Source organism: Sus scrofa, chromosome 18 (assembly GCF_000003025.6).
Source record: "Sus scrofa isolate TJ Tabasco breed Duroc chromosome 18, Sscrofa11.1, whole genome shotgun sequence".
Classification (NCBI taxonomy): Eukaryota; Metazoa; Chordata; class Mammalia; order Artiodactyla; family Suidae; genus Sus; species Sus scrofa.
This window is the reverse complement of record NC_010460.4, coordinates 42,455,605-42,468,150: the sequence shown is the minus strand read 5'-3', so window position 1 is coordinate 42,468,150 and position 12,546 is coordinate 42,455,605. Positions and strand designations below refer to the sequence as shown.

The window sequence follows — 12,546 nt, the reverse complement described above, 5'->3', positions numbered from 1 at the left end:
TAAAAAAAAAAAATCAGAGTTTGAAAGATCAGGGCTTGTATGTTGCCAATAACTGTCTCAAAGCCGAGAGACCTCAGGCCTGGAAGGAAGATCCCCAGGTCCCCAGAGCCGACCATGGTCAAATTATGGGCTCTCACAGCACCTAGAGCTGCTGTTGTCCTTATCACCACTTGCAATTATACATTTGTGTATTTATTCCCTGCATTAACCTCTGAGCTCCCTGGGTCAGGGGGTACAGGAATCACATCTGGGTCTGCTCCCCACTGTACCCCTAGTTTCCAGCACACCCAGCCTTGGCACATGGTGGGCACATCATTAATACCCATTGAACTAATCATTTAACTAACCGGAGGCCCTGGTGCTTTGGAAATAAGGACAGACAGTTGAAGTGACAGAAGAATATTTTGCCTAGAATCAAATTTGGAAAGATTTTAAGAAGGGAAAAAAAAAATGCAAACTCGACTTTGTACAACCACTAAAATGTCCATATACGTCAGAAAAGGAAGTCAGCAAGAGGTCAGAACAGAGGCCATTCCTACACTTCCACGGGCCCCTACATCCACCAGACCGGCCACGTGTGGTCAGTTCAAGCATGGTCCCCTGGGCTGCACGAGGGTGACAAGGGCAGCTCTCCTTTTCTCAAAGGAACACAGCTGCTGAGCCTGTGGCGAGGTGGACACTGCCTTTATCTCCTGCTGGGCCCACAAAGATGGCATTTTCAAGCCCTGGGGGCCTTGCCTGCTGGGTGACTGCCTTCTGCCCTGGGCTGACTCGTACCTGGATCGGTGTTGACGACAGCTTTGCTCTGAACGAGCTGGGAAGGGGAGAAGCCGATCTCGGCCAGCCAAGGCCTGAGGTCCACGTAAGCATCTGCGAGCTGCTGGAGCACGAAGACGAAGAACTCCGACACCTCCTCACCCTTGCTCTGCACCAGGTCCAGAACTCTGCGCACCTATTGGGGCACAAGAATTAGGCTGTAGGAGTTCCCCTCGTGGCTCAGCTGTTGATGAACCTGACTAGGATCCATGAGGATATGGGTTCGATCTCTGGCCTCGCTCAGTGGGTTGAGAATTGGCGCTGCTGTGACGTGTGTTGTAGGTCACAGATGTGGCTTGGATCCTGCTTTGCTGTGGCTGTGGTGCAGGCCGGCAGCTGTAGCTCCAATTCAACCCCTAGCCTGGGAACCTCCATATGCTGTGGGTGAGGCCCTAAAATAGCAAAAAAAAAAAAAAAAAAAAAAAAGAAAGAAAGAAAGAAAAGAATTAGGCTATGAGCAGGCACTTGGGGTGTCCTCCCTCTGGAGAGGCCCACACGCAGGCTGTATACAGCCTCCAGCTGGACTCTCCACCCAGCAGGTGTGAGATACTAAAGGCCCAGAATCTATGACATGGACCACCTGAGCAAGAAAAACCATGAGGTTCTAAGAAACCAGAGGCTTCCATAAGACTAAAAATAAAACAGGAGTTCCCATTGTGGCTCAGCAGGTTAAGAACCTGACATAGTGTCCATGAGAATGCTGGTTTGATCCTTGGCCTCGCTCAGTGGGTTAAGGAATCTGGCATTGTTGCAAGCTGTGGTGTAGGTCGCAGATGTGGCTCAGATCCTACAGTGTTGCTGTGGCATAGGCCAGCATCTGTAACCCTGATCTGACCCCTAGCCTGGCAGTTTCCATATGCCACAGGTACAGCCCTAAGAAATAGAAAAAATGTATGTTGTGAGCCACATGCGAAGTCTGGAAAACAGGAGAAAAAAAAAAAAAAAAAAAAAAAGTCGCACTCCCAGTGAGAGCTGAGCCTATCCCTAGAATTCCCTTTTCCCTCCTTTTCTCCTCTGGTTTTTTTTTTTTTGTTCTTCGTTTGTTTTTGCCCGTGCCTGTGGCATGCAGAAGTTCATGGGTAAGGAATAAAACCTGCACCATAGTAGTGACCATTGAACGCCAGATCCTTAATCCCTAGGCCACCAGGGAACTCCTCCTCTTCCCCCTGAACCTAACACTACTGCTCTCTGGGAATGAGTGCTGAGGGAAGAAACTCACCCTGTGGGTCTAATGAGGTGGGCACTGGGGCACACAGCAGGGAAGGCAGCCTGCCATGTAAGGTGTACCTTAAAAAAGCTTTCTGTCTTATTAAAAGTTCGCCGGGGGCGGGGGGGCGCGGATCACAACACTGTTCCATTGTGTTTCTCCCAGACACCCTTCTGGTCTCCTCTGAGCCCAGAGAGATCATGTTTCAAACAAGTTTCGTCACTCCACTCTCCAAGAAGGAGTGTTGAGTCTCACATTCTATTTTTCAGAAGGCGACACAAAGCTAAAGTGAAACTAGGGGCTGGGAAGACTTCTCCCAGTGGAGTGTGGAAAATCCTTTACCATGGCCCCAGGCTGGGATGCAGCCACTCCTCAGTCAGAGGCGAGGACCAGTCTCAGAGCCGCACCCGGCAGTCAGCAGCTCTCCAGTCTGAAGGCAAGGAATGAGCAGCACAGCTAGTGTTTCATGTTCATTTTCTATTTAAAGAATTTACTGACTGAAAGTGAACTGGGGAGTTCCCACTGTGGCACAATGGGTTGGAACCCCACTATAGGGAGTTCCTGTTGTGGCGCCATAGAAACCAATCCAACTAGTATCCATGAGGATGCGGGATCAATCCCTGGCCTTGATCAGTGGGTCAGGGATCAGGTGTTGCCGTGAGCTGTGGTTTGGGTCACAGACACAGCTTGGATCCCATGTCACTGTGGCTATGGCTGCGGTGTAGGCTGGCAGCTGTGGCTCTGATTAGACCCTAGCCTGGGAACTTCTATATGCCACGGGTGTGGCCCTAAAAAAAAAAAAAAAAGAAGAAGAAGAATCTGACTGCAGTACCTCAGGTTACTGTAAAAATGAGGGTTAGATCTTGGCTGGTGCACTGGGTTAAAGGATCCGGCATTGCCACAGCTGCAGTGTAGGTTGCAGCTGCGACCATATTCAATTCCTGGCCCGGGAACTTCCATATGCTGCAGGTGCAGCCATTAAAAAAAATAGTAAAAAGTGAATTGGAAAATGAGTTGTTGGAGAACCAATGAACACAGCAAAGAGAAAGAATGGGTAAGAGGCATGTGTTCTCGACATGAACACAGACGTAAACTATGTAATTGTGTGATAAGCTGATACGCATTTCTGTCCTGTAAAGAACTCCCATAGGCCATCCCACCCAAGGTACTGAACTCCCAAAGCCCTTCATTCAGGTCAGTCGGGAGAAGCCCTGTCCGGCCACTGAAGCTGGCAGCCCGTCATCCCTGGCACCTTGTCGGGCTGCGTGGGGCCGGCGCACACGATCTCGGCGTCTTCCGCGGAGAAGTAGTCGTTGTGCAGCAAGTTGTCCACCAGACACTGGGTGTTGCGGATGTGGGTGACCAGATGCTCCCGGTTGACTTTCAACAATTTAATGTAGGAGTGAGACTCTGACGGGGCTACTTCCATCTCACTGCGGCCCTGCTTTTCCATGGTTAAAGGAGCAAGTGGCTGCGTTTCCCAAATTCATCTTTGGCTGCATGTGTGTCTTCCCGCCAGAAGGGCGATCCGGATCCAGGGCCAGCCTCTCAGTGCAAAGTCTGAAGAGACGAACAGAACCACCAACAAAACAAACGTCATGGCAAAGATCCACTCCCTACCCCCTTTCTTTGGTCCTGGAATTTCTCTATTTAGAATAAGGAGTCATGCCTACAACACTGATCAGTGATATATTAGAGTGAAAATCATAATTTAATTGCTTCTGCTTCTGGGTTACATTACTAGGGTGGACCAGAGGGAGAAAACCCTTACATTTAAAAAATAATAATAACTACGAAGTTTTGCTAAAGTGTGCCTCTGGGAGTCCCGTTGTAGCACAGCAGAAACAAATCCGACTAGGAACCATGAGGTTGCGGGTTCGATCCCTGGCCTCACTCAGTGGGTCAAGGATCTGGCGTTGCCACGAGCTGTGGTGTACTTTGCAGACGCATCTCGGATCTGTTGTGGCCGTGGCTGTGGCTTAGGCTGGCAGCTGCAGCTCCAATTCGACCCCTAGCCTGGGAACCTACATATGTTGTGGGTGCAGCCCTGAAAATAATAAAACTAAAATAAATAAAGCGTGCCTCAATCCTGGACTGGGACAGGCATTTGTAATATTATTTTCTCAATTATGTTAAGTGGGATTGGAGTTTTCCCCACACCCTAGGAGGAGTTAGGGCCCAGAAGGGGGAGCAGAGGAACTACAGTGTTGGGGGAAAGGAGGTCTGAGCAGGAAATGGCCAGAGGAGAGAAGGCCAGCAGGGAGTCTCCTATAGTAGCCAGAGTCCAGACACCTGGAACAGTGATGCCGCCGTCATCAGTGCCTGTGCTGGGTTGTGCTGTACCCCTGCCCCTAACAGCTCTCCTTACATCTCCAGCCAGGTCGGATACACACAGGTGCCTCAGGGAATGAAGGAGCAGCAATGGCCACGCTGCAGTGAAGCAGGACAGCAGAGACACGTGGATTCCGGGCAGTGGCTGACCAGGAGAGGCCAGCTCCCTGGAAAGACTTGAAAACCTCATGCATGGGCTGGACTTCCTGTCTCGGTAGAAACAGGGGTCCAAGTCTTTCACCGGGGTATCTTAAAAATACCTTGAGTTTCTCTGCGCTACCCTAGAACTGCAGTGACTGCTTTCCTTCAGGTAAGATCCCTCGGCTACTTCATTCTCCAGGCATCCTGTGTATATAAAACGCGTCACGCTCTTGAAAGTAGAAAGGCCTTGAGCTGGCCACGTTGTCCTTCATCTAAAACCCACATATTCCAGGGAGATAGTTTTAAAGATTTTTTTTTTGTTTTACGGAGCTTAGGAAAAAAAAATGCATAGAGCTCTGAACACATTATTACAGTATGTTTCATGAGCCCACATCTGGTAACACTCAGGTCCAGCGGTTCTCGTGGTTTTTTTCCCCAAGTCACATGAGGCTCCTGATCTCTGACACACGTGCACTTTTTTCTTCTTCTACCTATTGAGTTGCGAACGGCCAGCCTTATAGAGGTTCTCAGGGGACCCCCCCCCCACAATAACTTTACAACCTGAGTGATAGAGCAAGAGACAGTATGAGCTACCACGCTAAACCACAGAAGGGCAAGAGAGTCTTACCAAAAGAGTGTAAAGGCTGCAGGATCGGGTCATTCTGCTGTAAAGTGGAAATTGGCATAACATTGTACGTCAACTATACTTTAATAAAAATAAAAAAATAAAGAATGTAAAGGGATGAAAATGAGTGACTGGTTACCATTCTACTATAAAGTATGCTGATTTATTAGACGCTACTTCAGCCGTGTCTATCACGGTCAATTCTACAACCCACTTAGGGATACACAGCTTTAGAAAATTAGTTCCCTGAAGGGATGCCAGTTGATAACGTTAAATGTATATTTACATTAGTGGTTAGAAATACCTTTCAAAGATTCGGGTATGTGTTCTTTGAAGCAAGTGAGAGTATGTTAAAATGACAGTCTCTCCTACTATTGTCAATTTCCAATTTCTTTCTGGAATCTGCAAAATCAAAAAGAAAGAAAGAAAGGTTTCTTTGAAAACACTCTTATACCAAACAATGAACAAATGAATGAATTAAATTGGAGAAAGAATAATTTTTAAATACAGAGCTCTAGGTCTCAGAGTACTTTCTTTCTTTGGGACAGTGTTTTCCGAATGTCAGTCATTCAGGCACCATAGTCACTTAAATTTTTTTTTGCCACAATTGAGTCCCATCTGTGCTTTTGATCTGCTTAACTTTTTTGCTTTAAATTGACTTTATTTGGGAGTTCCCATCATGGCTCTGTAGTAGCAAACCTGACTAGGATCCGTGAGGATGAGGGTTCGATCCCTGGCCTCACTCAGTGGATTAAAGATCTGGCATTGCCGGGAGCTGTGGTGTAGGTCACAGACATGGCTCAGATCCTGCGTGGCTATGGCTGTGGCGTAGGCCGGCAACCTGTAGTTCCAGTTCAACCCCTAGCCTGGGAACTTCCATATGCCTTGGGTGCAGCCCTAAAAAGGCAAAATAAATAAATAAATAGACTTTATTTCACAACTCTAATAGACTAATTTTAAAGGAAATTTTCTATTGCCTTTGTATACAAAAAAAGGTCACTTGGAATAAATAGAAAGCAACACAAAAATAAATTCTCTAGGAAAAAAAACAAACAAACCATGCTATTAAATTCCAGCTGGACAGTGTTGGCCTGGAAATATTTTTGGACTGAGGTCTGTTTTCTCCTAGAAGCCCTTTGAGAGGTGCGACTGAGACTTTCTGTATGAGATCATGATGAATCCGGGAGAGCTGGAAAGGGAACTGCCTTCTTATTTGGTGATTCAGGGTTTTTCATGCCTTGGCTCCACTCTGACGAGGGCTTGGAATGGCCGTTCCCCAAGGGCCCTCGTTCCTCCACTCCCACTCTTCGTTCTTCCTCACAGTGGCTCCCATTGCACCCCTGGCTTCTGTCTCTTCCAAACCTGTGATTCCCACAAAACCAGTGGGAGTAGCACCCATAGACATCTCTGCCTCTTGCCATCACAGGCAGAAACTTAAGGCCAATCTCCTGATTTATGGCCACCTAAGCAACGCAATGAATCACATGTCAGCAAGCTGGCAAGGAGGCTGTCGTTTCATCATGTCCAAAGCCCTGGTTTGAGATTTAATCAGATTTGCAGAACTAGCTCAGTTCAGCAGGAATGCAACAAGGTGGGGACAACAGAAAAGCAAACAAAGAAAGCTGAGCCTGCCCTGGGAAAGCAAATCTAAGGGTAGCCAAGCGGGACACTGCCGAGAATGTCAGTTCATGGGTATGTGGTTAGGAAAATACTGATGCCAGGAATAACTCTGAATTGCATTTTCGGATTAGTTTCTCAGGGAGACAGGGAGTTAAAGAAGTGAGGCCGTTGATAATTCTACAAACTCAGAGAGAAAAGCAGTCCAGGACTTACTGCTTTAAGAGTAGAAGGAAATTCTTTTCAACGATTAGATTCGATTTTGCAGCTTGGCATGCTCAAAAAGATCAATAAATGAGGTACAAAAATGCTATTGACAGTATATGGTGAGATAGGGTCTCTTATATCAGGCATGTCAATTGGTGGGACCTTTCTGGAAATCCTTTTGACATACATATCAAGAGCCCTCGAAAAGTTTTGACTTAGTAACTTCTCATTCTAGAACTCAGCCTTCTGAAAAGATTCAGAAGATTTATGGTTTTTTTTTTAAAACAAGGAGCTTCCATTTCTGGCTTTGACAGTAGGTTGCTGTTCCCACAGAGGTGGTTGGATCAGCAGACTGGAGTGGCATTCATACAGCAGAGCACTATTCAACAATAAATAGAAATGAAATATGAGGAGGATATGAATGAGTATCATGGTTGGTATGCTGAAAGACACAAAACTCAAAAGAGCATGGAGTACATGATTCCTTCGTGTGATTCTAGCAATCTGATCTAGAAATTAGAGCAGTGGTTTCCTGGGCCAGGACATGGGAGTAGGGGAGAAACTGACTACATAGAGGAACAAGAGAAATTTCTGGGGTGAAAGAAATGTTATCTTGGAGTTCCCGTCATGGCTCAGTGGTTAACGAATCCGACTAGGAACCATGAGGTTGCGGGTTCGATCCCTGGCCTTGCTCAGTGGGTTAAGGATCCGGCGTCGCTGTGAGCTGTGGTGTAGGTCGCAGACGTGGCTCAGATCCCATTAGCTACAGCTCCAATTAGACCCCTAGCCTGGGAACCTCTATATGCCATGGGAGCTGCCCAAGAAATGGCAAAAAGACAAAAAGACAAAAAAAAAAAAAAGAAAAAAGAAAAGAAATGTTATCTTGGAAATAGATATATAAATCTCACCTATATGTGAATGTATCAATATACATTAATATGTATATGTATGCACAACACGTGTGTGTGATATATGCATATGCCACATATGTATGCATATGTATATTTATGCACACATACATTTTTAAGTTTCTGGGGTCTTTTTTAGGGCTGCACCTGTGGCATATGGACGTTTCTAGGCTAGGGGTCGAATTGGAGCTGTAGCCGCTGGCCTAAGCCACCGCCACAGCAATGCCAGATCCAAGCCACGTCTACAACCTACACCACAGCTCACGGTAACACCAGATCCTTAACCCACTGAGTGGAGCCAGGTATTGAGCCCACGTCCTCATGGCTATTACTTGCATTCATTACCACTGAGCCATGACAGGAACTCCCCATACAAACATATATATATATATATATACACACACACACACGCACACACACACACGATTTGTCAAAAGTCAACCTGTACACCTAAAATCTGTGAACGTTACTGTATGAAATTGTACTTCAGTGAAGTCAATTTTTTTAAGTAAAGGCAAAATACATTTCCAGATAAATAAAAATTGAGAGACTGTGACCAGCACAGCTACACTTTAGTACTGAATAGAGAGGGGGTTTTTTTGTTTGTTTTTTTGGTAGAAGAAAAATGATCCCAAACCAAAATGAGAGCAACAGAAAGTTTTACTACACGGGTAAATGTAAATGTGTATTGACTGAACAACATTAATATCTTGTGGAGTCTCAAACATATGTAGATTAACATTTAAACAAGGGAGACAGCAAGATGGCAGAAGAGAAAGAGCCTGAGCTCACCTCCTCTTGCAGACACACCAAAATCACAATTATTTGCAGATCCACCATCAATGAAAATGACCAGGACCTACCAGGAAAGATCTACTACAACTAAAGATATAAAGAAGGAAGCCCACACATGGCAAGACAGGTAGGAGAGGCAGAGTTGCAATATAGTCAAATCCAATACCCCTGGGTAGGCAATCCACAAATAGAGTAATAACGACCACACGGATTCTCCCAAAGGAGTGAAAAGTTTGAGCCCCACGTCAGGCTCCCCAACCTGGGGATCCTGTACCAGGAAGAAGAACCCCCAGTATATTTGGCTTTGAAGGCTAACGGGGCTTACTTTGAGAGTCCCAGAGGGCTGGGGAAAATAGAGATTTCACTCTTAAAGGGCACATACAAAATCTAACATTCTCTGGAACCCAGGGCAGTAGCAGTGACTTGACAGGTGCCTGGGTCAAACTTGTCTACTGTTCCTCAAGTCTCTTCAAAAAGCACGAGGCAACTGCAGCTCACCCTCAGGACACAGACACTGGCAATAGTTATTTTGGGGATGCTCTTTCTACCACATGGACACTGGTGCTAGCAAGCTTCATTTTGGAATCCTCTCTCTAGTGTATTAGTCCCAGGCGCCAGCCCCACCCTGGCTCAATGGTCTGTATGCACCAGGGCTGGACACCTCAGGCCAGCACAGCACCACCCACAGCAGGCAAGCTGCTTTAAGACATCTCTAAGGAGTTTCCACTGTGGCACAGTGGGTTAAGAATCCACCTGCAGCATCCAGGGTTACTGTGGAGGTATGGGTTTGCTCCTCAGCCCAGAGCAGTGGGTTAAAGGATCAAGCTTTTCCACAGCTGCAGTGTAGGTCCCAGCTGCAGCTCAGATTCAATCCCTGGCTCCAAAACTCTCATATCCTGTGGGTGTGGCCATAAGAAAGAGACATCCCTGAGCCCATAGCTCCCAATGGACACAGCCCTTCTCACCAGAAAGCCCAGGACCCAGCCCCATGCCCCAGTGTATAGGCACTAGACCCAAGACTGCCAGGGATATCCAGCCAAAGACCCTGGGACCCAGCTCCACCCAGCAGGGGCAGGGACCAACCCCAGAATTTCTGGGTCCCCTGCACTGCCTACCAGCAAGCCTTCTCTAGATTCCAGCCTGCTCCATCTCCCAGTAGGCAAATACCAGCTCCAATAAAACCTCAGGTCCACAGTCTACAGATCTTGCCCACTTACTAGCAGACTATATCCTGCCCTTGTACTGGCTGGGTCCCGCAACCTAGCCCCAGGACAAAATTCTGCCTACCAGTAGGCTAGCACTAGCTCCAGGACCTGCCTTCACCTTGCAGTGGGCAGGCAACAGCCCCTGGAGTCTCCTGAACCCTGATTCCACCCACAAGCAAACCTGCACTAGTTCCTGGACCCTGTGGTATTCACAGACAGCTGCCCCATGACCTGATCCCCACAACCACAGCCTCCACACAAGATAGGAGCTGGCAACCAAACAAATGGGGGGCCAACCAAGCCTATTAAACAGCCCATATGGTGAGCCTACCACAACAGAAAGACTCACACAGCCCATATAGGGGGAACCCCTAGAGTATATTGCTCTGGTAATAAAAGCAGAGTGTGCTGCTGGGATGCATAGGACATCTACAAAAGGCCACTTCAAGATTGGGAAACATCACCAACCTACCAGACATATACAAATAAAAACAGAAAGTTAGGCAAAATGAGGCAACAGAGGGACACATTCCAAATGAAGGAATAAAAAAAAAAAACCACTGAAAAAAACTAAGTGAAGTTGGGATAGGCAATCAACCTGAGAAAGAGTTCAAGGTAGTGATCATAAGGATGAATCAAGGACTCAGAAGGATGGATACACAGAGGAAGAATTTCGAAGTTTTAAACAAGAATAGAAGTTTTCATCCTCCTTAAACTCTTTCAAAAGGTTGAAGAAGAAGGAATACTCCCAAAGACATTCTATGAGGCCACCATCACCCTCATTCCAAAACCAGGCAGAGATACCACCAAAAAAGAAAACTATCGCCCAATATCATTGATGAATATAGATGCAAAAATTCTCAACAAAATCTTAGCCAACCGAATCCAACAACATATCAAAAAAATTATACACCATGACCAGGTTGGGTTCATCCCAGGTTCTCAAGGATGGTTCAACATACGCAAATCAATCAACATCATACACCACATTAACAAAAAAAAGGTCAAAAATCATATGATCATCTCAATAGATGCAGAAAAAGCATTTGACAAAGTTCAACATCCATTCATGATCAAGACCCTCGCCAAAGTGGGTATAGAGGGAACATTCCTGAATATAATCAAAGCCATTTATGATAAACCCACAGCAAATATAATCCTCAATGGGGAAAAACTGAAAGCCTTCTCACTCAAATCTGGAACAAGACAGGGATGCCCACTCTCACCACTGCTCTTCAACATCGTTTTGGAAGTCTTAGCCACAGCAATTAGACAAACAAAAGAAATCAAAGGCATCCATATAGGAAGAGAAGAGATCAAACTGTCACTGTATGCAGATGACATGATTCTATACCTAGAAAACCCTAAGGACTCAACCCCAAAACTCCTTGAACTGATTAATAAATTCAGCAAAGTGGCAGGATATAAGATTAACATTCAGAAGTCAGTTGCATTTCTGTATACCAGCAATGAAGCATTAGAAAAGGAATACAAAAATACGATACCTTTTAAAATTGTACCTCACAAAATCAAATACCTCGGAATACACCTAACCAAAGAGGTAAAGGACCTATATGCCGAGAACTATAAAACCTTAATCAAAGAAATCAAAGAAGATGTAAAAAAATGGAAAGATATTCCATGTTCCTGGATTGGAAAAATCAATATTGTGAAAATGGCCATCCTACCCAAAGCAATCTACAGATTCAATGCAATCCCTATCAAATTACCCATGACATTTTTCACAGAACTAGAACAAACAATCCAAACATTTATATGGAACCACAGAAGACCGAGAATCGCCAAAGCAATCCTGAGAAACAAAAACCAAGCAGGAGGCATCACTCTCCCAGACTTCAAGAAATACTACAAAGCCACAGTCATCAAAACAGTGTGGTACTGGTATCAAAACAGACAGACAGACCAATGGAACAGAATAGAGAATCTGGAAATTAACCCTGACACCTATGGTCAATTAATCTTTGACAAGGGAGGCAAGAACATCAAATGGGAAAAGGAAAGTCTATTCAGCAAGTATTGCTGGGAAACCTGGACAGCTGTATGCAAAGCAATGAAACTAGAACACACCCTCACACCATGCACAAAAATAAACTCCAAATGGCTGAAAGACTTAAATATACGACAGGACACCATCAAACTCCTAGAAGAAAACATAGGCAAAACACTCTCTGACATCAACATCATGAATATTTTCTCAGGTCAGTCTCCCAAAGCAATAGAAATTAGAGCAAAAATAAACCCATGGGACCTCATCAAACTGAAAAGCTTTTGCACAGCAAAGGAAACCCAAAAGAAAACAAAAAGACAACTTACAGAATGGGAGAAAATAGTTTCAAATGATGCAACTGACAAGGGCTTAATCTCTAGAATATACAAGCAACTTATACAACTCAACAGCAAAAAAAACCAATCAATCAATGGAAAAATGGGCAAAAGACCTGAATAGACATTTCTCCAAGGAAGATATACAGATGGCCAACAAACACATGAAAAAATGCTCAACATCGCTGATTATAAGAGAAATGCAAATCAAAACTACCATGAGATACCACCTCACACCAGTCAGAATGGCCATCATTAATAAATCCACAAATAACAAGTGCTGGAGGGGCTGTGGAGAAAAGGGAACCCTCCTGCACTGTTGGTGGGAATGTAAACTGGTACAGCCACTAT

At 45.4% G+C, this 12,546-nt stretch overlaps 1 protein-coding gene across 1 annotated transcript in view; it reads right to left on the bottom strand.

Annotated features, from left to right (window-relative positions):
* The window catches only part of NOD1 (nucleotide binding oligomerization domain containing 1), a 44,469-nt gene extending 40,985 nt beyond the window's left edge, over positions 1 to 3,484 (bottom strand). Inside the window, 2 exon segments of the mRNA NM_001114277.1 lie at positions 778 to 952; positions 3,276 to 3,484. Of these exon segments, the coding sequence (NP_001107749.1) occupies positions 778 to 952; positions 3,276 to 3,476 (376 nt within the window). The 5' untranslated portion in view covers positions 3,477 to 3,484.